We start from the raw sequence: 24,728 nt of genomic DNA on the forward strand, positions 1-24,728 counted from the left end.
AAAAAAGGCAAGGAGTGCCAACTATCAGTTTTTAAAAGAAAGACAGGCACTACTCACCAGAGTAGGTACAGTGAAGAGTTGGACAGACAGAGCAGCCACCGATACTGCCCGTTCGTGATCATCCTCCATATAATCTCTCTGCAACTGCCGGTAATTCTAAACAACAAGGGGAAATTCACCTCTAATCCACACTGACCTGATTTTTTAACTTAAATGTCTGCTCTGGGAAACTTTAATGCCATGAAAAATAGAAGAGTAGCTTTAACGGATTATTATATGGGTATTTTRTACAAAGAATATGACAACTTAATCTGCTCGCGTGTGAGATCTACTCACTTTCATTTTCACAATAAAGGCTAGTATTTTATTTTTTACTCAAGAAAGTTATTTGTCTGCARCAGAGTGAGCAGAATTTTGCAGTGCTGATTTAAAGCATTTTAAATACAGGTTACTGAAGAAATACTAATCAGCATAACTGAATTTCAGCACTATTTCTGAGCAGTGCTRTAACAGCTTACACCTCAACAATGAGCAGCGATTAGCTTAGGAAGCGATAGCCTGCACAGCTGATGGTGAAAACAAAAATGTCTGAACTGCTTTAGTTCTTGGGTGTCTGAAAGGCCATTTTCTTCCCAGGAGATGAGATGCCATTAGAACTAATATATTGAAGAGTAAAATAAGATTTTCAACATTTCATTTCAAGTTTTCACTTCCATAAAAAGGAAAAAAATTCAGGTAACAGGTCATTTAAATCACTGTATGCTAACTAGACTCTCTTCACTAGACAGTTTTAGCATTTAATAGCTCTTTGTAAGGAAGATACTTACCCTTGCAAAGCGGATAGCAAAAAGTTTCTTGTATTTCAAATCCATAAGTAGACTGCTCATGAATAACTGGTGATACACATTTCTAGCTCCTGTCAAGAAAATTGAATGAAATATTGCATGTCACTATTTTCTATCAATATATTATGGAAACATTTATAAAAGTAATCTTCTACAGAATGAGGTAAATGTGTATTTCAGAGTAAAAGACACTTTGATTAAGTCTGTCAGGTGGTAGCACAGGATGAAGAAGAATACATAAACCAAAATTCTTCAAGAGGCATTATTTATTACTCCTGCATAAGATAACACTGTTGAATGGGAATGTATATCATCAAATATAAAGGAAGTCAGCAAAACAAGAACAGAACTCTGTTCCTTCTCAGGATRTACAGGGGATTTAGATGGCCCAGGGAGTAGAGGAGAGTACTGTTATGAGAAGTCTTGTGAACTGCAACAAATTTTCCTAGTTGTGAACATCTCCATAACACGAACAGCTTAGCTAGCTCTGAATTTCTAGTCTGTCTAAACAGCATCCTAGAAAGTATTATCAGTACAAATGATATTCATCTCTATGTAGCTTGGAAACAAATGCACATATGTATAATTTCTTTCCGTAGCTCACTTATAAATCAAAAGCCATGACACTACTTAATTAATGCAGGGTAACTATGGAAGACAAGAAAAAGTAGAAAAATATTGATGTTGAAATAGAAATACAAAAATTACTCCTTGCTTACATGAAAGACATTATCCTAAGAAAACCTGTATTAAAAATGTAATGCCCCACAAAAGCAGTACYTTTCAGATTACAAAATTTGCAGTGCCAGGACTTCATTCTCAAGATAAAGGTATTAGATAAAGAAAACCTTAAATAATCATTGTCTCCATTCTACATCCACTTTCCACCTTACTTCTTACTTATTTTATTGGTACTCCAGGAAGTTCGCCAGACAGAAATATTACGTAATTTTGTAACTTTTCTTTGTTCTTTTCATTCTTACTCCTGGCTTTACACATCCTTTTAGGATATCAAATCAGACACAAAATTGATAAGGAAATAGATATTAACTATCTCCCTTTCCTTAAAATCACAACTTTTCCAGCCAATKCCATTATATCAAACAGCCTTTCAAAGTTTCTAGAGCTCTAAAACAACAGAACAGTAGTTTTCACTGAATGTTCTCACAACACTTGAATACCTCATGAACACAAGCACAAGTCAATGCAGAAAGACCCTTCCTTATCCCTTAAAAATAGSCATTTTGGTAGATACAAAATGAACACTGAGCTCCTATAAATCAGACAACTCCAATTTCTCTATTATTTACCCAAATTTCCCTTAACTATCACTGTCATCTGCATATTCAAGTCAGTCTTAATGTCAGACCACTTAAAAAAATTAGACCTAAAACCAACTTCATCTCCAAACATTCTCTCTGTGTTCTTGTCTCAGGATAYACCTGGTAGAGTATCATGAAGGGAGAAATTATAAAAATTAAGCAAAATTATCCATAGTACACCACATGATGTAACCATCAAACATTAGCAGATACAATAAAAGGAAAACTCATGCATAGCATTCTTTAGCATTTTCCAGAATTTTGAGAAAACTCACCTTTCCACAGTTTGGAATCATACAGCATCAGCTTATCTACAAGAGAAGAATTTTCACCATCTGGCCCTTCTTGCAAACCAACCTGACACAATATTCGGCGAAGGCCATCTTAATGAAGAGAAATGATACAAGTTAGTTACAGCTTAAACTCAAACATATGCTATTTTGACATACTGAAATTTTCATAGAACACAGAAGCCCTCACACTGCCCTCMCTCCCATGACAACTGAATAACAGCACTCATATTTTGCTGACACAAACACAAATACTTCATACYTTGCAAGTTTCACACTAGCCTTATGGAACATTAGGAACATAGTGAAAATTGCCAAACACAATGATTTGTTTCAAAGTTAATCGAAATGTGCTTCCTTAAAAATGCTGCTGGCTTACTAAAATAAGAAATAGTTACATAGCAGACTAATTTTCCAGGTTTTATTTTTTCTGTTTATACTTCTATCAAAAGCAAAATATAATTCATATAGAAAATAACTCATATCTTAATGTAGGAGCTTTTTGTTTTCACTTAGGAGTTGCTACCATTTTAAGGCTTCTCTGCATATTTTTTGTAATGGGAAGAAGCAGTAATTGTAATTACACGAACAAGTACATTATTATATGCTCGCAGATGAGTCTGTATCTGCAACAGAGCACGACCCAGACAYGGTCCTATTAAAGATGTTCAATCTGGCTTTGCACTAGAGGTAATGCATATTCCCTGAGAAGTATGTGGCTTACAGAGCCCTTATTTCCACACCCTGCTTGGCATCTCAGCTCCTTAGGCAGAGTGGGTAGTGGCTTAGTGCCACATACACCATACCATGTGCTGCATGGTGCACTAATACATGCTCTGAGAACCCCTAGAGCAGTTTGGGGTTATTCCTTTTTGCCTTACAGAATTCAATTCCAGGTACTGTTATGAACGATAACAAATAAATGGAAAGTGCTGCATTGTTCAGCAGTTGTCAAATAGACACTAAYTCCTGAAGAAGGAAGGATGAAGTTCCACAGTAAGGCTTTTTCMTTTTTATTTTAATGACACAAATTTTTCATTCCTTTGATATCAATCATCCAACCTGACCTTGGCATGGCAAAAGGCTCCTCCACCAGCCCCTTGTCCTCTGTTCAGGGACATTTCAGTGTAACCATTTAAGCAGTGCAACTCTATCATGCCATATTACAGATAAATGGTAACAGGCTGTTTAAAATATTGAGCAGAATTTAGTTGTTTGGGTGAGTTTGTTAAACAGCTAACGGAAACCAGCATTTTCAGAAGTGCATTTCACAGAACCAGACCCCAGAGTACATTGCAAGACTGCATCTCAAGATCTGGAAGGCAGCTCAAGTAAATGAGCACATCAGTCCCAGACAAAATCTATGTGTGCTGTTTATGATCAAACATGGGTTTTGCCATTCTGAATCATAAAGAACACAGCATTTAACGAGCTAAACTCTTCAGAACTTCAGAAACACTATACACACGAGTCAAACAAAATTCAGTGCTTTCCTCTGTAATTTGAGACACCACTGACATATTCAAATTACTTTTTTGCAACTGTCATTTAGTACTGAAAATTAATGACTGCGGCACATGGCACAAATGATGTGGCACAAGACTGGGCTTAAAGAAAATGAGAAAGACAGTGCCTGCCTACATGTTTCACTGAAAGGAAAATATATCTCAGAAATTAACTTCTGAGATCCTCACAACTACATTCTATTAATACCTACTGTTTACCAGCAACACTGTCAAATAGTTGAACAAACTGCTACCATACATAACTTTTATTCAAAAGTTTTATTTACTTATGTATAAAACTCATACAAACATAAACTATTTAYATTTCAAAAACAAGAACATGTTGTAAAGAGCCTGTGACTGAAACATTGGTTAGTTTTCTACCTATCAGTCTAATAAAACAYATGGTCTTTGAAGGAATCTTGCACCTATGCAGAACATARGTGCAATATGACAGCTGAACATGCTTTGCTAATACTTCTTGCTAACATTTCCAGATGCATAGAACACAAAATTGCAAAGGGGCTCTCTATCTGTATTTCTACATATCAGCAGTTTGTCACTTTTCTTTTTATTTCCCCTCATACCCTACATCTTCACAATCTTATGATTTACCAGCAAAAAGGAGGAACCAAGTCAAAACAAAAACCAAGTATTTCCATAAAATCTGATACTGTGCATCTTAATTCCTTTGAAGAAATCTCTTTCCAAAAAATCTGATTAAGACTTTGTCAGCTTCTATRCTCACCAAAACCCTTCAGAATTCCTTGCATTTTCTCTGTTCTACCTAGCAAAAAATCTAAAGCAATCACTTTCATCATCATTCATCAAATTACTTCTGAATAATTTTGTTTTATCTAATCAGACAGGTTATTTTCAGCTTACTGCATTCATTTAAAAAGAACTAGGGACTGAAAAAATAGCTTTTTGGCATACTGCATTTGACAGCAAGTCTCAGCTTTCTGTTCAACAGCAACTCAACAGAAAAAAAACGATGTAAGCTTGGTAGCACTTTCACATGTAAGTTAGAATTMAGAGCAGCACTCCAGTAAGAGAAAATAGAATGAAGTCTGACAAGTTATTAATAGCTTTACCTCATACATYACATATCTGTAATAAGTAGACAAAATTGCTCCAGAAAATCAGCTCCTCTCACAAATATTCTCTAACTTCTCTCAAAAAGGTCAATTTTGCCCACCTGAATATCCAATAACACTGCCAAGCCAAGTTAGGAGCTTCAGACCAAAGCTCTGATGGGCAACAATAGATGAATGCATAACTTGCACTTTCAATGGCTTTGTCTGACGACTGGTATTTCTCTTAAAAAGAAAAGGAAAAAGGAGGCAATGCATATTTAAATGAGGACTGGCATATACTTCCATACAGTAATGCAGCATTTCTATGATTAATTTTCAYAATTTGTAATATTAATACATATTCTAATTACTAACACCTACATAGCAAACCCAAAAAAGTCTGAACTTTGTTTATCCTATTAATATTTTAAGGACCTTATTATGCAATATCAACATATTTAGGCCAATCCATTTTCCACTCTTGGCTGGTTATCAATGCCCACACTGATCTGCTGCATTTTGCTGATAAGCAATCCCATGCATAACCCAAGATAGCCATAACAGTTTGTCCCTCACAACATRACATGCAAGTCGCACAGCAGCCAATCATGGAAACTGGCTGTTCAAAGACTATTTTCAAAAATACAAATAAATACACAGAGTTAAAACAAGAAAGAATTCACCCTCATCTATGTGTTAGAAAGTATAACAATTAGATGTTACACATAAAAGCAATTTGTTCTTTGCCTGCATAGGCAGCAACTTAAAAAAACTGCGCCACATTATCTTTAAAAATATGCTATTACTTTCAAAATACCTTAAATAGTTAAAGACCAGTAGCTCTAATTGCAGTATTTGTTTTTCAGTGGTTGCAGTATTATACATAAACCATTTAGTTAATGTGACTAAGTACTGCACTGCAGCAGTTAAAGAAAAATTAAACAGAAAACATTATTCTTATGTTTTACAYGGAAGAATCTTGCAATATATAGATATCAACATATATATATCTACAAATGAACAGAGATGCACAATGGAAGTATTTGCAGTTTCACACTGCYGCACAGATTGAATCTGCTGTCCAGATTCAATCAGTAATAATTTCTGCAACTGTTACTGTGGAAGACATAAGCAACTTCACACTATAGGAGAAAAACTATAATGATTTAATTTCACTGATCTGAACTGGCATGTAATTATAAAAGATTACGTTTAAAGTTCCMAGTCACATTCTCTTTTATGAACGAAAAAATTGTCTACAAACTTCTTTTTAGAAAATTATTTKGGGTGTGAGGTAGGCCATARTAGGGGGAAAAAAAAAMCAACAAAAAACTTAACAACAAAAACCCCAGAAACGAATATTCTGATACCTCTACTGTGCAAATTGTAAATAGTATCTCCAACATTTTATAYCATTAAAATATGAATCATTATGATAACCATATCACAAACTGTGTAGGAAAGCCTCTTTTTGCTTAAGATGAGACAAGTATAGATAATATCCCTTATCACCATTACTTACCACTATTACTGATTTTGCCTGATCACAGTACTGGAAGTCTCCATATCGAACAGACCTACGGCCCTGTAAATTCGTAAAGATGTGACATTACCACCATCTTCTATGCAAAAAGTTCCAATGCTGTATTTTACATTAGTATAAAATACACAGTAAAAGCTTCAGATGCATGTTAACTACTTTGCCTTCAAYGCTGTTTGCACTTTTTAAAGTACTGGATACAGTTACATACCTGGGTTTCCTAAATGCACCCTATACTTTTCAAAAGAAGATAAATTGCACTACCTATGCAGTTACCTGCTACATTAAATTTTCTGTGCATAACATTGTTCTAAAGATGTAACCACACTTATTAAAATTCTGAAAACTTTAGTACAAAGGCATTAATCATTAGTTTGGATATAACTTGAAGATATTTCAGTGCCCTTTAAAAAGCAGACATTAAAGTTAATTGGTCTTTTAAACATACAATTGAAGCACTTGTATATTCCATAAGGAAGGTTTTCAATCTTTCTATAGTGTCAATCCATACATCAAAATAGATAGTAAATTGAGTTTATAGTGTAYTACAAACAGGAAAGCCCAACAGTATTTTACATCTGGTCTGATCCCAGATCAATGCTTCAAGCATAATATTCTCATTTCTTTCACATACATGCTCACATATAAATGCACTCATGTAGGTATTTAAAAGTAGTAGGGATCAACAGTAGGGAAAAATCTGAGTATTTCTTACATTACACAGCATGTGCTCAGGTGAGCACATATTCAGGGATCAGATATGAATCATTTGGTTACCAGTATCACAAAAAACAGAGCAGTGATAATACCAATCCAAAATCTAGTTCAGTGTTAAGTAATATAAAGTGGTTTTATTTCCTGCTCCATTGACCTCCCTGAAGTACTTCAACCACCCAAAATGAGATTCTCATTGTCATTTTGGAAGAGATTTTCTGCCCACAGCACCTGCCCCCCCCAAAAAAAAAGGCACAAGCCAATAAGTCAAGTGAAAAAGACACTCATTTTTCATGTCAACTGCTTACAGGTTCATTGCAAAAATAACAAGGTGCAGTTGCCCTGCAAAGTATCACTTTCTTTGAAAAAAATGCACAGGAGTCACTAYACAAACCCAGCTGACAGAGTGCTTCTGAAACTGAAATAACTAGCTACAATCATATTCAGCACATAGTGATTCTGAACTCACTGTTCTTCCTAAAAACTGTGTAAAATGCTTTAACTTTTTCTTGCCGTTATAATCCGACAATTATGAAGAAAAAAAATAAATTAAATTAAAAAAAGAAACCATAAACCATGAATAGTTCCATGAGCACCACAACAAAAGCAGTCAGTTATGGATTTTATCCCTCACACTTGACTGGTATTACTCTGAAAAGCACTTCCTAGATTTGGAGCACTTTTAGGAGCTCTTTCAATGTCAGCTCCCCTAGGTCAGTAAGGGAAGGGCCAAAGCTGGAGCCTGTGTTTGACAGAGGAGTGAAAAACACTCTGGTATTTATACTTAGAAGACTATCTGGAATACCTTTACCTGATACATTCAGAATCAAGTCTGGTTTGGATTGGCCAATGAGTATTTAGGCACTAAGACATTTAGTGCTTAGTATCAAGACATTTTAGGATGGTGAGACACACAGGACTCACAGACTCACATTAAACACACGCTTTGGGAAAACAAACTAAAGTAAGTAWAGTCATAAAACAAACATTAGGTCAAGGTAATTAATAGTTCTAACAATTAATTCACTTACATCTCTATCTACTGTTGTTGCAAAACCAATGGCTTCCTTCTGTGTGCAGTTGACAGCCTTCTGAAGAGTATAAATAACTTGTTCATAGGTATGGACTTCATCGTTAAACAGCATGCAGTAGTAAGTGTCACTCTTCTCACTTGAAAGCAATGATTGAATTTATGTCACTCAAAGCAACGAYTGAATTTATGTCACTCAAAGCAAAGTTAAAAGTAAAAGCAAAGTAAAAAACATGACAAATACAAATCTATTATAATCATTGTCTACGAAATATTTCTGACAATTTTAGCAAAGGCAGGAAAGATACTTAAAATCAGAACTTGCATTTTCAACTGTATATATCTGTAAGTCTCTAAATGGTAGAAGACAAATATTATACTTACATCATTTCTAGTCCAGGCAATTCATTTTCCTTTTCCCACGTTAATATATCTACTGCATATTTAAATGTGATGGCAAAAATATTATAAGCTCTTGCTACCATATCTTCTGGTAACTGCACAAGAGGATCCTGGAAAGTAAATATAAATAGAAAATGAGAAATTAAATTACTTTCAAAGCAACTGTCAAATTTGCACCTCTCCCTATCAAAGATGATGTAAGCATCTTTAATGATGTCTTTCTTTAAATGACTTTTCAGTTGAAAGGAACATCATCAATAATCATCTTGTTTTCTTCTTCTAGTTCTACGCTGTCACCAAAGCTCTARTCTAACATTCAATACCTGAATGCTAACTCGCCTCTGATCATCCATTTACATTTTCACACATTCCTCCATTCTAACTCTCCTTGTTCTCACTCCTTTAAGATAGTCCTTTGGAARAACTTTTAACCTCAGCTTTATTAAAATCTGCTTCTTCTGCTATGCCTTCAAAACCATAAYTTCAAATCCCTGTATCTTTTGTTCCACTTACCAATATTAGTAAACTGCAGAATACAAACGACCATGCATCTCTTGTCCTGTTTTATATGCAGCATGCATTAAAAGGCATGTCTTATCTACCCAAGCTTATACAACACACAACACRCTGGCATCATGATTTATGATGCACGTCTCTTATATGCGGCAGTATATAAATAATTAACTGCTGAAATGTAAGTAGGTGTTTCATAATGATCTGACCATGTCTCAGTCTTGCTCACAGACAGCTGCTCCCCTTTTGTCTGTGGACCATGTACACATTTGTACCCTTTCTATGCTCTCCATTTGAAAACTGCAGCAGCTCCTACAAACTTGTCCTGCTCTCTGTGCCAGAGCAGAATGGAGGCTGCTGAAGCTGTGGGAATGTGATTAAGGAGGGGAAGGAAGAAGAGAGTTGCCTCAGTCTGCCAAGTCAAATGGACTACTTTTTTGGAGCAGCAAATTAGAACCACTGGCAACTCAGAATCAGATCATGCAGGTACTGCCACCATTTCTCTCTAGCCCATTTCAAGGATTGCAAATAGAAGACATTAAAAATCTCTTCTCTTAAGGAAGCTGCCTTTTACTGTATCGAAATTTTAAGAACAACTAGTTCCTCTTCCACCAACCTGGAAAAGGAACACTGCATGGCCTGCAGGTCACCTGGACATACACTATGCTCTGGGTCACTGACTCAGTTCATCATTTGCTATTTTGAAGCAGGTATAATTGTTAGCCAATTAAAATATTTAATAATGGCCCAATTTCTAGTTTAGGATTACCTAATACTAAATTCTGTGTTTCACTGCAGCTTGGGTGGTATAAAAATGGCCACAATAATCTTTTCTCAAATTAAGTCTGCATCATCTACAGGATGCTCTTGAGAGTCAGCAATTCACTTGTACAAGTCAAGTTTATCCCCTAYACCCCAAGACTCTTCGAGAATATTTGGAAGCTTTACAAGAGTGCTAACAACTGCCATTTCTCTTTCTTTTTTCTTCATTTAAAATATATCCAGGGTATGGAATACTATCAGTCACCAAAAGCAAAGGCAAACAGTAAGCAGCAGCACTCCCTCCATTTCCAGCACTTTCAACAAAGACACATATCTGGGCAAAGCAGAGCACAGGCTCCAATAATGCTCAACAAATCATCCTTAAACAACCTCCAACACAAGACTGCACAAGAGATCTCAATGTCCATGGTTTATGGGGAAGAAACACAAAGCCTGCCCAGAACCTTGATTTTTCTGTCAGGCACACTCACTGTGTGAGTATCTTTGGGCACAGAAGTCCACTCAAGATTTCACAAAAATTTCCTAAGGCTGCTTACTAATGTAAACTGGCATGTAGACCAAATGGCGAGTCCAGCAGCAGTGCTAGAGTCTTAGGGCTGAGAGACTTGAGAACAGATTTTAGAAGGATCACTGTCACTGAAAATACAATTACAGTTGCTTCACTTACACCATCAGATCAGCAAAATTACTACAAAAGCTTGCCTTRTATTTTCCCTTTAAAAAAATCTCACAGAAGTTATACTGTGTAAGAACAGATGTGAGTGGCTAGGTCAGAAGCCCAATTAGCCACACTCATTCCTGAGATGTAATAACAGCTWAGAAGAGTATAAGCAGTAGAGAAAATGCTTCTTTAGTTTCCAGTAACTTAAGACACTAACATGTCCCACACCAAATATGGCATCTCCAATTTTAAATGGCCATTAGTAATTTTTCCCTCCACAACCATGTTAAATTTCCTTTTGAACATTTAAAAAGTTTGAACAACAGTAGTGTTTTGCACTGGTTAGTCCTACAGCTTGAGTTCCTACTGTAAAGGCATGTGKTTTTGCATTTAATATGTCCAAGTTGTTATCCTRTGATTCTRTGGTGAAGATCTGTTCTCTATTTACCTTCTCTATACCAAACAAGCTTTTAGAGAGCTCTACCTTTCATCTCCATTATGACTTTCCTGTGACAGCAAGGTATTTTGAYTTTAAAAAATCTGTACACTTTACTTTGGTAAGAACCAGAATATTTGTTGCACAGGCAGCTGAATTTGACTTCTTGGTGCACACAGTTACATACAGGCTTATTTCTTTTGGCACATGGCAGGATCCCTCGACCTCTCAGAATATACAGAAGAACAAAGAAACAGAACTAAAGCTGCAGAGGTGACCAAGAACATAAAAAAATAAAGTCTTGTAGAAAATAAAATTTTAAGGAACTTCTTAAGTTAAGACATAATTATCAAATAWAACTATTGAAGTTCCTACAGCCTCTCATGCATAGTACACAAGACTAAAAATAACCTCATGTGAATTATTTATACACACACACACATATATACACAGTTAACAATGTTTTGAAACATGATGCCTGAATTTCAATTACCTCTTCCTCTGCTGTTTCTGAAGTGTTAAGTTCGTGCTTTTGACAGTAAGGACCTTCCTTCCAAGCTTCTGTATCACCACAGTCACAGAAACCTCCTCCACCTGATGTTGTCATCTAAAATTATTTAAYAACAAAGTAGTTCATCTGAACATGTATATATATGCACATTAAGAAATGAGTAGCCACAGCTATACTACAAATGTGTGATCACAACTCCTGATAGCTTTAGACAGTACTCTGTTAAAATAGCAGAAAAAACATGTCTACTTTTATGACAGTTGAAAGTCTGTCTGTCTCATCAGTGTGCCTATGTCAAAAAAAAAACCCGAAAAAACCCTAAACAACAAAACACCTTCAAACACCTTCATTCTGCCCCACCTGAAGGCTGTGGGGTTTCCCTAAAATTTAAATTTTCTGAGTCTGTTACTTTCAATGGCATCTATGCTATTCCCAGTTCTCACATTTTTAATCTGAACAAAGCTMAATAATTTCACATGGCACTATTAAACACTGAGTAAAAGATGTGCTTTATGACAAAAGAAATTGAGAGACTTAAATTGTTCACCTAAGTGAGCGCAGAACAAAAGCATTGGAAAATTGTGATGATATATTTACAGAGTTTTAACARAATTTATTTTGAATTTAAGACCACCTCAAGTTAATAACTGTAATAATACTCTTTTTTAATCACAACTATTAACTGATTCATAGAAGAATTCTTCTTTCACCTATTTTTGGCATATTTGATAYATTCTATACATACAGGTACACCTTACCAAATTAATAACAAAATTARATGGGCATTTGAAAGAACATTTTCTTATACTACTGGATTTTACCTAGACTTGTTATTTCACTAGGCTCAAAAACTAAAAACCTGTATGCTGATATCAACAAATCTGACTGGGTTTCTTGATGCAAGTTGTTGCGCTTGGGTTTTATCCTGAATCCTAGTGCTCAGTGTAACCATGTAGTGATCAGATTTACATTAGCAGCAGTGCAGTATTGTAAAAAAACACTTACMGAAAGGCTGCACTGGTAGTTTTCACTTAACTTCTTAGTTTAAACACACACCTAGGCCTTCTTGGCTTTGTTTGCAGGTTTTTTTAACTAATCTGTACTACTAATAGCAGCATATTACTAAAATAAACAGCATTTTCAGTTTTAGTTTTCTATTTTAMCTTTATGTTTAAGCTTTAAATAGAAGTGGTTTCTTAATAAAGGTTTTCAACAGCTTTTAAAAACAATAAAAGTCAAAACAATTCAAAACCCAAGTCTAAAGCTGTAAAATTCACTAAAGAGCTTGTGTTAAAAACAACATTTGTAAGCCTAACTGTTGCACATAAAATTTAATTGACCAGTATTTTAGTGTTAACATCTACAAGTTAGACTCAGATTAAAACACTCAACTTCACACAGGATTACTGTAGACATTCCAAACTTCGTATTCATTCAGTATTTGGAAATAATGTATATATTCTTAAACTTGAAACTGTTTCACACACATACACACACACACACACACACACACACAGACAATATCACTAATGAACATGCCACACACTCCTGCAGGATCACTAACCCTGTATCGGTGCTCTCTGTGAATACTTCCAAGAAAGCATTCCATGCACAATACACAGGTTGGGTCAACTGCGCAGTCTCTAAGAACAGCAACAACAGAAAAAAAAAATATTAACACTTGCTTTTGCCTTTAATTACACATTTTACAACAGGTAATTTTCAAATATCACCAGTATAAACCTTCTGACATATACTGGTGATGTATATATTACTCTGAAAGAAGAAACGGATGGTTTCCAAAGAGGGGGAAAAAATTAACTAGAAAAAAAATCTGTTCTCCCAACAGAAGAGGCTTTAAAATATTATGTGGGTAGTATGTCTGCCTGGGTAATATAGACATTSCCTTCAAGAGSTGAGACAAGTAKAAAGGCAAGYAAAGAKAAGAATTACATAACCCAGAACAGACASGCAAACAGTATAAAACCAAGTAAGTTCTCTCAAGTACACAGTAAAAGCATTAATGATCTCCAGCAACCAGAGAAGACATTTTTCACCGAACACTGGGAAGAATGATCACATGCAACAGACCAGATCAAACCTCTGCTTTAAGTTCAGCCTTAAAAGATCACTGAAGAGCTGCAAGAACACAATCTCCTCAACCAGAGCAGAGACCATAATAAGGTCCTGTCTACAAACACTGCTGTATTAGACAGAGTAATATTTCTAGTAGAAAGGGCTAAACAAATTAGATAATTATGCATTATATTTAACTGTCTCCCTGAAAAATACTGACAAAGCATGAACTTGTGTAATGCAACTGACTCCAAGGCACCTCAAGGTTCAGGAAGTTAGGTTTTGCAATGTAAAATAACTAGCAGGAAAATGTCTGTCTTATGATGATTATTATTAAAACAAAAATTCAGAGAAACTGCTTATTTTGTTTAAAAGAAAACACTAGAGATCACTAAAATCTTATTATTAAAAATTCTCTGAATTTCATTTAACCAAGTAAGTTATGGAAGGATCATCAGGCAACCATGACTTGCAATGCATAAAGTACTATTTTCACATTTGTTTTCTCCAGAAGAGCCACTAAAAGTGAAAATGTCAAAGCAAGATTATAGAAAGCTCTTCCATTTTAGAATAGTTTATATTCATGGCATTTTTTTTTAATTTAAAAATTTAAAACCACCACTTAATGCAACAATGTGCCTGCAGGATTTGGTAAATCGGTTCTACAATACTGAATGGTGATTCCTCAGAGCTCTAAACTTGCRGCAGTACTTACAAATTCAGTAATAAGTAATATCTCAAACAAGTTAACTGTGCCTACACCTAAAGCAGAAGCAGACTGTAAGTTGCACAACTGCATAGAAAATCCACTGTGGATTTGATGTGGACTTAAAAAACAATTATTTATAYGTGTATATTCTTTATATATTCCACAAATGCTTAAACTGTCATTATTCTTCATTACCAGCTATAAGTTAAAAAAAAATAACACACAACAGGAATCAAATGCTTCCTGATTAAAAAAAATTGAGAGACTCCATCTATGTATGTTAATGATCAAATACTGTTCATATGGACTAATGAAAATCTTGGGAATTCTGTAGTTTTCTTCTACACACTTGCTTTATCAAGACCAACAACGCAATTTGTATCTAAAGTACCCATCAGTTTAATCTCATCTGCCTCATGATAAAGAGGTCTCAAGGCATTTCCAAACCCAAAAGGCCAGAAAGGTATTATTTATAGAAGGGGGGAGCACTAGAAASCAAAATTCTTCCACAATCATTCTCTCCTTGTAAACAAAGGGGATGGAAATACAGATGAATAAAACCTTGWAATTAGAGAGACATTCCCTCTCCCCATCACCACACCAAGTGTTCACGTGTCCCAGTGAGTGGTAGAAACCACACAAAATGAGAGGCATCTGTGAYACAGAGGGTACAAACAAAACTTAAACTACAAACCGTTCAGAAAATAGAAGATGAAAATGAATCCACAGCTAGTAATRCAATGGCTTAAAACTGAAGATTTTTAAAAAATACTTGTAATTGATTAGGGACTTCCTGTTCTCTTTCAAGTAAAAAGTATTTTAAGAGTGATCTAGAGACAGAGGTAGGGCAGGAACTAGAAGATGATATGCTTGTTTTAGCATCTGATAGATTGGTTTAGCAGGTCATGGAAAGAGGTCTAAAATACAGAATCAACCCTAACGGCTGATATTAAACACCCAAAACACACACACATACGCTTGCCCACTTAGTTTTGATTAATGCTGTTAAATCACCCTGACAGGTCACCCCAACCCGTTTCYTAACCTGGCAAACCTTTTGTACAGAAAACATCCTACATTATACTGATTAGTATTTTTTTTATACATATGTAGCATGTTCGTTTTCCCCTGAACTCACCTGTCATGAAAGACTGCAAGATTACTTTAAAAATACATTTAGTGTATTAACTTTTCATTAGGACAGTATATTCTTATTGAAAAATATTCCATGACTTCACAAATTATAAACACTTCACAATGTTAAGCTGAACTACCTGCAAGAATACGTAGGCTCTCCCACTTTAAAAACGCGACCACAGAGATGGGAAGGTTTGTTTGCTTGCTCAAGCTTTGGAAAACCAAACGCAGGATCTTCACCACAAAGATACCATTCCATTGGTCCCAGCAAAATGTGCTGTGCCAGCATGTCTTCTCTCTGAGGGGCAGGGTTGGGACCCCTGCAGTAAATTTTTGGTACATAATACGCCAGATGCTGGTAGACTTCTTTCTGAAGGTCATTTGCTTGCAACCATTTCTTTAGCATGAGAGAAGAAGGAAATGAGARCACAAATTTTTCATTAACAAAAACATCAAACATAGTTCTATCCATTTAGATTATTTTATTTCTAAAACGGGATTGCAAACCTAGAAAGTCATGCTTCCTYCTAAGTGTTAAATCCAGATGATCACAAAAGACAGACATTAGGCAAGGAATAATTTGCTCCCCTTGCTTGCACATTTTATCCTTCTGACATACTAAATTCTTTCCAAAAACACAAGATTTAAGAAAAAAAAAATAACATTTTCCTGCAGGATGAATGACCAGTAGAATGCTGGCAGTGACTTTTAGGATACGGCCTAGACTATTGGTTGTAYTTCTCTGGAGTGCAGACAGATGCTGCCAGCTGGGGACACAGAGGATCAGCGGGAGTCTGGAGTTGGCAAGGAACAGACATGGACAAAAGCAAACAGCATTAGGTAACAGTCCCTTTCTCATTTAATTGCAACAAATCACCTGTGAAAATGAGGGAGTTTTGGTTTCTCCTACAACCAAAATAACTCATCTGAATTACTATTTCAAGCATGATGTTAGATTCATGAATTCTTGGGTTTGTGTGGCAAGGTTTTGGTAGCAAGGAGACTACAGGCTGGCTTCTATGAAAGCTGCCAGAAGCTTCCCCCACATCCAAGAGACACAGCTCCAAGATGGACCCASAGCTGGCCAAGGCTGAGCCCATTAGAGACAACAGTAGCGTTTCTGGGATGAGATTTAACAGGGGATAGGATTTTTAAGGGGACAAAAAGAGAGCAATAGCAGCTGGCAGACGTGAGTAAGAATATGGGAGAATAACAGCTCTGCAGATCCCAAAATCAGTGCAAAAGGAGGGGCAGGACATGCTCCAGACACCAGAACAGAGATCCACCTGCRGCCCATGGGGGAGCCCATGCTAGAGCAGCTGGAGGCCCAAAAGAGGCTGTGACTCCATAGTAGGGAGCCAGTGTTGGAGCTGGTTCCTGGTAGGACCTGTAAACCCATGAGAGAGGATCCCACGCTGGAGTAGGTTTGCTGGCAGGACTGGTGACACCACGGGAACCCACAGGATCCATAGGCTGGAGCAGCCTGTTCCTGAAGGGCTGCACTGCCTGTGAGAGCCCCAGGCTGGTGCAGTTCATTGAGAAATCCAGCCCATGGGAAGGACCCACACTGGGGAAGTTCATGGAGAGCTGTCTCCTGTGGGAGGGAGACCTCCCCATGAGGATGAAGGAGAGCAGAGACAACATGGGAGCAACTGACCACAACCCCTCTCTTGCATCCACCTTCCCATCTCAGAGAAGGAGACAGAGAAAATGTGAGTGAAGCTGAGCCAGGGAAGAAGGGAAGGATGGGGAGAAGGTRTTTTTAAGATTTGGTTTTCTCTCTCACTACCCTACTATGATTTGAATGGTAATAAACTAAATTGAGTCTGTTTTTGCCCATGACAGTAATTGCTAAGTGATCGCTCCCATTCCTCATCTCCACCACAAGCCTTTTGTTGCATTTTCTCTCCCCTCTCCAGATGAGGAGGGAGAGTGAGAGGGCACCAAACTATTGAACTGCCCTAAGCTACTTAAAAACTCACAGCTTCTCCTAGGGTTTTTTTTTCACCTGGTATATAGACACAGAACAAAAAAAAATCCTCTAGGACAACATTTGTTTTATTTCTGCCTTGTGGATTAAAAATTTAGAAAGGTTTCAACTGTAAATGAAGATTGCAAAGTTTTCATAATAAACAAATGGGAGCAAGCACATACTGCAAGTGTCCACTGATTAAATCCTGTGTTACATAAACAGCCTCAGCATGCCATTTCTCATTGTAAATGTGACAACCAGATACSCCCTGGCAACTTCAGGAAAGGAGTTCAGAATCAACCTACAATTGTGTATGAAAACCAAGAATTAATTATCCCAAAAATAAATGGGTTTGGTGATCAAATGTTAGCTTGATTTACTCTGAATTATTTATAACTTTCTCTAAAGAAATTAAGTTTGACACAACACAGTTGTAGTAAATTCTTCAGGATACAGACATTCGGAGTCAGCAGAACATCTGTGCCATTGCAGACTGGCCACATTTTTGCCTTTTTTAAATATATTGTAGTAGTTTCACTTACCAGATATGTTTTTCTAAAGTGGAACTCGGTATTTAAAAAAAAAAGAAAACAAACAATTTATCAGGGTGCTTTCTTCTCTTTTCCTAAGTTTGACTTCACAGAATCATGACTGATTTGCTAAATCTTCCTATATTCATCTAGCTTTGATGGTCAAAGCCCAGTCTTTTTCCATGGAAGCTCACAGGAAAAGGTGGCCAAAAAGCCATAGCCAAGAATCTAGAAGTTTACAGATAATCTCACCATTCCCACCAGGATTCAAAGAAGCCCATACAAAAAAAAAAAAAAATTAAAACTAACATTTCCATCTACAAGAATTTTATTTTTCACACCACTTCATTCATCTTTTCCTCTCCTTTCATCAGTTTTGCCAAATAGCTACTACTGCCAGGAACTGACCCAATCACAATGGCAGTGACTTAATCTTTTCCATGATTTCCATTTAATAAACTCATTTTAATGTTATTTTCTATGGCATATAGCAGTTATTAAACTGCAGAATTTTTTTCAGCAAAGTAACTTCAGTCTTTTAATTCAGTAGTACATTACTAATTTCTATCTAGAAAACACACAGTGCACACTAGCTACACTACAAGCTCAGAAAATACCTAGACAGAGAAAATTTTTGTTCCTCGAGTAAATGGCTTTCCCATCCCAAAAATTCTGGGCGTAGTTGTCTGAAAGTTAGGTGTGGCAACAATCAACGTCATCACACCCAAATCTGTTTGTGGAGCTAGTTCTATACACATAGCTGTGCATGCAGTTTTGAAAATCAGATCCTGGATTAAATAATATCAGAAGGAAATCCAGGCTACTAGGACAAGGAAACAGATGTGACTCCAAGAGCTGCCAGGAAGGCAACTCACAGRGTTGTTGTGCATTTAAAACTGTTAATAGAAATATATACATATGTATACATATGTTACACTGCCTTTCTAAATTGCTACCTGGGGAGCATTGAACTCCAGAAAAACTATTCAAAACTTTGGAATTTGTTCTTTAACAAAAGYATTCTCCGTTTCGGCAAGTTTTCAATTAGTATTTGTCTGTCTTCTAACCTGAAATCACACACAAGAAAAACTAATATTCTACTCTCCCAAGAGAGGTTTTTATTAAAAAGGGATAAGTGTATTCCTCTTCACTTCCTCCCTTCTCATACTTACTCTCCTACAACAACTTTAACTGCCCTGGGAAAAATAAAATGTGCAATGCATTGATCAAACAACACTTTTTGTAACTACGCACTTAATGGTTCACCGGGATTTTTATTAAATTCACATCTAAGAGAGACCAGGATAACAAAGCATATAATAATAATAATACATAAAACACTCACCTCCCTGTTTCAAAAGCTTAAAGGTACAACTTATATTTTTCTTAGCTACACAAAAAAAAAACCACAATGTAGGCTCATGTTATGTTAAAGAGAACTTGKTTTTTTATTTTTGTTCTTTGGAATTTTATCATTAACTTGTTGCTACGAGAAACTGAAGCTTTAAGGGCTGCAACTATTGGTTTGGGATGGCATTTGTTTTGTTAATATTGGGCTATCAGCAAAGTAATGGTATCAGCAAAAGAGAGAAAAACCACACTGTAGATTTGAATGACAGATCTCAGAACTGGAGCTTGTGCAGGTGATGACAGATGATAAAAATGAGAAGAAATTGGCTACATTTAAGTAGGCATTTGTACCTATAGCAAATTCCTAAATGCATTCCCATGGTGCATGATTGCCTTGAGTTTACCTATGGCGTGACCCAAAAAAACCATCTGCTATTCACACAGACGAGGTAATTTGGGCTCAATTTGGACTACTTTATGTTTGATGGAATTATTTGGTTTACTGTAGAGAGGAAGGAAGACTAATCCTGGAGCTAAATTAGTTATGATATAGATAACTGTGCACATTTGCTAATCTAATCATACCTTTGTCTGCACTGTAGATACACCAGCATAATCTGAGGATAATCTGAATTATAACAGTTTTACATTTCACTTGGAAAACAGCCAATGTAATTTCTATTGAAAGAGACATGGACAGCTCTTCAAGGTTTTATCCTACAGACAGGCATATGAGCAGTCTCAATACTTTAACATATACATCCAGTTCCTCAAATGTCCAAGTGTCTACATGGACAAGCATTTATGCCAGAAACAAAAGTTCCTCCGAAGACTTTACCCTCGAGATTCCTCTTCCAACTACTCTTTGGAAGAACAGTAYATAAACGGGAGTATGTTATGCTGATTTTATTAATATTTCCTCTAAACCTCTAATAATCCTAAGATTAACTACTGCAAGCTTTTGCCAGAACCGCATCTTAAATAAGTGGGAAGGAAAGAAGAATCCTGTAATGGCACTTCARCACTGTAGAGCATATTTGGGGTCAGACATCCACCTAAATGAATATGGAGCAGGGATCTCCCCGGGTCTAGGCGCGATTGCAGGCAGAGTGAGGCGAAAGGGCAGCAGAGACGGAGGAACGTAACTTTAGGAAGCGGTTAAGGAAGGGGCGAGATGGCCGGCAGCCCCCGGCAGGGRATGGCCACGTCCAGGCGGCTTCCAGGGAGCCACCTGCGCCAGCCGGCACAACAGGAAAAGCTGGCTGATCGCTGCCATGGATTTCGGCTGCTGCAACAGCGACGCTGGCGACAACAGCGGGCTGAGGCCACAGCGGGACGCCGCTGCCAGCCGGGGGTGCCCTCAGAGCCAGCCCCGGCAGGGACACCCCCTCCCGGAGRGCCCGCGGAGCGGCCTCGCCCCGGCCCCGGGAACGGCTCCCCAGGCCGGTGCCTCCCGCGGCCTCTGAGCCCCCGCTCCCTCCCCACGCCGGGCCCGCCGCCTCACCACGGCGATCTCCTCGGCGGAGCACTCCAGCAGGTTCTTGTCAATGGCCTGCACCTCCGTCTCCAGATCCGCCGCCATCTTCTCCTTCCCGCTGCCTCCTGCCCCCTGCCCCGCGCTGCCGAGGCCGAGGCCGGGACAGCCGGAACGGGGCCCGGGCGGTCGCCCAGCCCGGGGAACACACACTTCCGCCCCGCCTCCCGCACGTCACCGGCTGCCGCGCCGCGTTCTGGGGGCTGCAGTCCTTCCCCGGCGCTGCTCCGTGCCCGGGGCCGCGCTGCGGGAGCTGCGGGATGAGRCCGCCGGTCGGTACCCGTCCCCAGGCCGCTCCGCCGGGCCCCTCTCGCCTCACAGAGTCACAGAACGGGTCAGGCTGCAAGGGACCACAGCGGGTGACCTGGGCCAACCTCCCTGCTCAAGCAGAGTCATCCCAGAGCACGTGTTACAGGATTACATTCAGACGGTTCCTGAGTATCTCCAGTGAGGGAGACTCCACAACCTCTCTGAGCAATCTGTTCCAGTGCTCAGTCATTGCTCAGCAAAGAAGTTCTTCCTCATATTCAGTGGAACTTCTGTGCATCTGTTTCTACCCCTTTCCTTGTGCTGTATTGTTCAGCACCACTGAGCCCAGCTTCATCCTCGTGACACCCTCCCTTTGGATGCTGACAGACATTGACAAGGTCGCCTCTCAGTGTCTCTTCCTGAAACTGAACAGGCRCAGCTCCCTCAGCATTTCCTCATAACAGAGATCCCCCAATCTCTCCATCATCCTCATTGCCCTCCCCTGGACCTGCTGCAGAAGCTCCGTATCTCTCTTGTCCTGAGKAGCCCAGAACTGGACACAGCACTCCAGGCRAGGCCTCGCCAGGGCTGAGCAGAGGAGCAGGATCAGGGCAGGATCAGCTCCCTTCACTGCTGGCAATGCTCTTCCTAATGCACCCCGAGATTTTGTTGGCCACCTTGGCYACAAGGACACTGCGGGCTCATGGACAGCTTGTTGAACACCAGGACCCCCAGCTCCTTGTCCCCCAGCTTGTTGAACACCAGTCTCCTCCACTGCAAAGCGATATCTGGGGGCCTCTCCAGTGTGACTGGCAAAGCTGAGTGCCCCTCTCAGCCGGAGTGCTCTTGTCAGCACAGCCTGTGGGCAAGTGGGCAGTGTGGGCTTCCTGGGAGGCTTTCACATCCCACCCGGGTGGAAAGAAAAAAGCCCGAACCTGTCAACTATGGCTTTGTGACAAAAGTTACTRTATAGCAGCAGATATAAATTCTGTTGCTCAGCTTCCAGGGGGCTCTGAAGCTGAAGCCTCGCTCACTCAAGCGGGGATCCGGATCTCAGAAACAAGTCACCACCACCAAACCCAGCAAACAATCATCCCCCATAACTCCATTTCAGCTCACACAGGCTTGGTGTCTTATGAGGCCTTTCTGAAAACCTGTTGTACCACTGCTGTACCCCTGGGCTTGCCTTGCACCTCTGTAATTACAGCTGAGCCCAAACCAAGCAGACGTGTCTGACCGTGCATGCAGCCACAGGGCACCTGAGCATGCTGAGGTTTAAAAACACCCCTTCCTTTGCTTCTGCATGGATCTTAGCATCGTGCACAAACTGAATACTATTTCCACCTCACAACTCCTGTCAGCCTTCATGGCTGAGGTAAGGACCACCCCCAGCAGGAGCGTAGTCCAGCAAATCCTGCTGAGGAAGTCTCTGCTCTGGAGAATTTACACTTCCAAATCTAGASAATGCATGGAAGGGGAATAAACAGGCAGGAAAGACAGACCAAGTCATAACTGCCTGCAGTACTAGCTGAAGACAGCTGTAAACATTACCTTTGCCAAACACTGCTAAGTCACAGCAAAGCTGTGCATTGAAAGTGAGTGCCACTTCACATTTTATATTCCTTAAAGCTTTTAAAGCATTCTCAAAGTGAGTATAAATAGTTGCTTTTTCCCTTTTTCATCTCCTTTCCTCTCCCTTCGCCTCATTCTTCCCTCAATTAATAATTTATATATTGAGTTTCCCAAGGGAGAYACATTGTATCTATTCAAGCAGTAACAAATATATCTGTGGCCATACATTAATGTAAGCAGGAAGGTGGGCAGTGTGCCATCATCCAGCTCCTCTTGTGGAGATTGAGCGYTCCCTGCATCAGAGGGCAGCACCACGTGCTCATGTGTTACTCACACTTGTGTCTGAAACCTCAAGGGTTTATACATCATTGCACTGACTTACATTGGGTTTGGGAGTTCTGKGGAATTTTGGGATCAAGGGAATAAACACATCTGGAAAGACTAATTGCAGGAACCAAAAACGACATGTTTAGCCAGTGCTATGAGGGAATCACAGAATGGTAAAAGGATGGCTTTKAGAATATTACTTTCACTTCCCAATAGTCTAGAATAAGCTTTKCCTTTTGTATGTACCCTTCCTATATGCAGGCTACCTATTTTTACTTTATTTATTTTTATCTCCTTTGCCACTTCTTAGGTAATTGTTCTTAAAACACGGAAAAAATTACATATTCCTTAGAAGATCAGTAAAGCCCACACTGTTTYTCATTCATGCACTGTGGATGCCTAAGGAATACAGAATATTAATCTTCTTTGGAACATAGCACAGGGTGAAGGGAAGCTGTATGACTTACCTATTTCTCTTTCTGGGCTGCATGAAGAAAATGTTAGAAAAATCCTGGGGTTTAGTAATGTGCAAGGCATCTTATTTTACCTAGTGAAGTGGGCAACCCAAACAGAAATTCAAATGGCAAAGCCATTATTTCAGTATGAGCATAACAACTCCCTGAGTAGCATTTTTTTACAACTTCAGGAAGAATCTTCCATAGCTTTTAGTGTGTGCCTTTTACTTCATAAGCAAAGTTATTATTCAAATTCAGGAATAATAATTAAGGTTGAGGAGATTGCCTTTATCTTCTGCCAAAAATCCTAACTCTTCCCAAGTCTATTATCAGATAGAAACTGAAAAAGATAAATCTAGAGAATTTTAATGTTTCAGCAGGGTTAATAGTAAATCTTCATGGTATTTTTCTGCTCTAACTGAGACATATCTGAGTCTCACCTTGCTTTCAACACATAAAATAGCCCCCAGAATGCTATGACTATGACTGTGAAAGATGCAGRTGTCATCTATATCTCTTTCACCTCCTGACCTGTGTGTTCAAGCATTGCCTGCCTCTGCCATTAAAGAAAGGTGGGGAAAAAACCCAAAACCTAAAGGGTACTTTGACTGAGGATCAATTAACTTAACTGAGGTCCAGTATTTTTCATAAATTCTGCATTCATTAAGAACACAATGTAAATAGTTGCTGTCATTTAACCCCAGACAGCAAACAAGCCCCACGCAGCAGCTTGGTTACCCCCCCCCCCAACCAGAAGGATTAGGGAGAGAATTSGGAGGATAAAAGGTAGAAAATTCATGGGTTGAGATAAAGACAGTTTAATGGGTAAAGCAAAAGCTGCACTCACAAAAAAATAAAAACAAGGAATCAATTCACTGCTTCCCAAGGGCAGGCAGCTGTTCAGCCATTCCCAGGAAAACAGGGCTCCATCTTGTCTAACATTTACTTGGGAAGACAAACACCATCCCTCAAAAGGTTCCTCGTTCTTCCTTCTGCCTCCCTCTTTATATACTGAACATGATGTCATATGGTCTGGAATATCCCTTTGGTTACCTGGGGTCACCTGTACTGGCTGTGTCTCCTCCCATCCTCCCATGCACCCCCAACTTCCTTACCAGCATTGCAGCACAAAAAGCAGAAAATGCCTTGGCTCTGTGTGAGCCCTGCTCAGCAATAACAAAAAATGTCT

At 38.7% G+C, this 24,728-nt stretch overlaps 1 protein-coding gene across 2 annotated transcripts in view; it reads right to left on the bottom strand.

Moving 5' to 3' along the window:
- UBR2 (ubiquitin protein ligase E3 component n-recognin 2) overlaps nt 1-21,108 on the bottom strand; it is a 55,139-nt gene extending 34,031 nt beyond the window's left edge. The window contains exons 1-11 of one of the 2 annotated variants that reach the window (XM_057367680.1): nt 20,907-21,108; nt 15,688-15,947; nt 13,193-13,271; nt 11,611-11,724; nt 8,707-8,834; nt 8,324-8,462; nt 6,561-6,623; nt 5,161-5,281; nt 2,443-2,550; nt 828-916; nt 58-156 (exon numbers count right to left, since the gene is read on the bottom strand). In XM_057367680.1, coding sequence (XP_057223663.1) covers nt 58-156; nt 828-916; nt 2,443-2,550; nt 5,161-5,281; nt 6,561-6,623; nt 8,324-8,462; nt 8,707-8,834; nt 11,611-11,724; nt 13,193-13,271; nt 15,688-15,947; nt 20,907-20,984 — 1,278 coding nt within the window. In that variant the 5' untranslated portion in view covers nt 20,985-21,108. The remainder of the gene's footprint in view (nt 1-57; nt 157-827; nt 917-2,442; nt 2,551-5,160; nt 5,282-6,560; nt 6,624-8,323; nt 8,463-8,706; nt 8,835-11,610; nt 11,725-13,192; nt 13,272-15,687; nt 15,948-20,906) is intronic. The other variant, XM_057367679.1, reaches the window with a different exon arrangement.
- Nucleotides 21,109-24,728: the final 3,620 nt, after the last annotated feature.

This window comes from Malurus melanocephalus, unplaced genomic scaffold (assembly GCF_030028575.1).
Source record: "Malurus melanocephalus ecotype Western Australia unplaced genomic scaffold, MMel_1.1 scaffold_82, whole genome shotgun sequence".
Lineage (NCBI taxonomy): Eukaryota > Metazoa > Chordata > Aves > Passeriformes > Maluridae > Malurus > Malurus melanocephalus.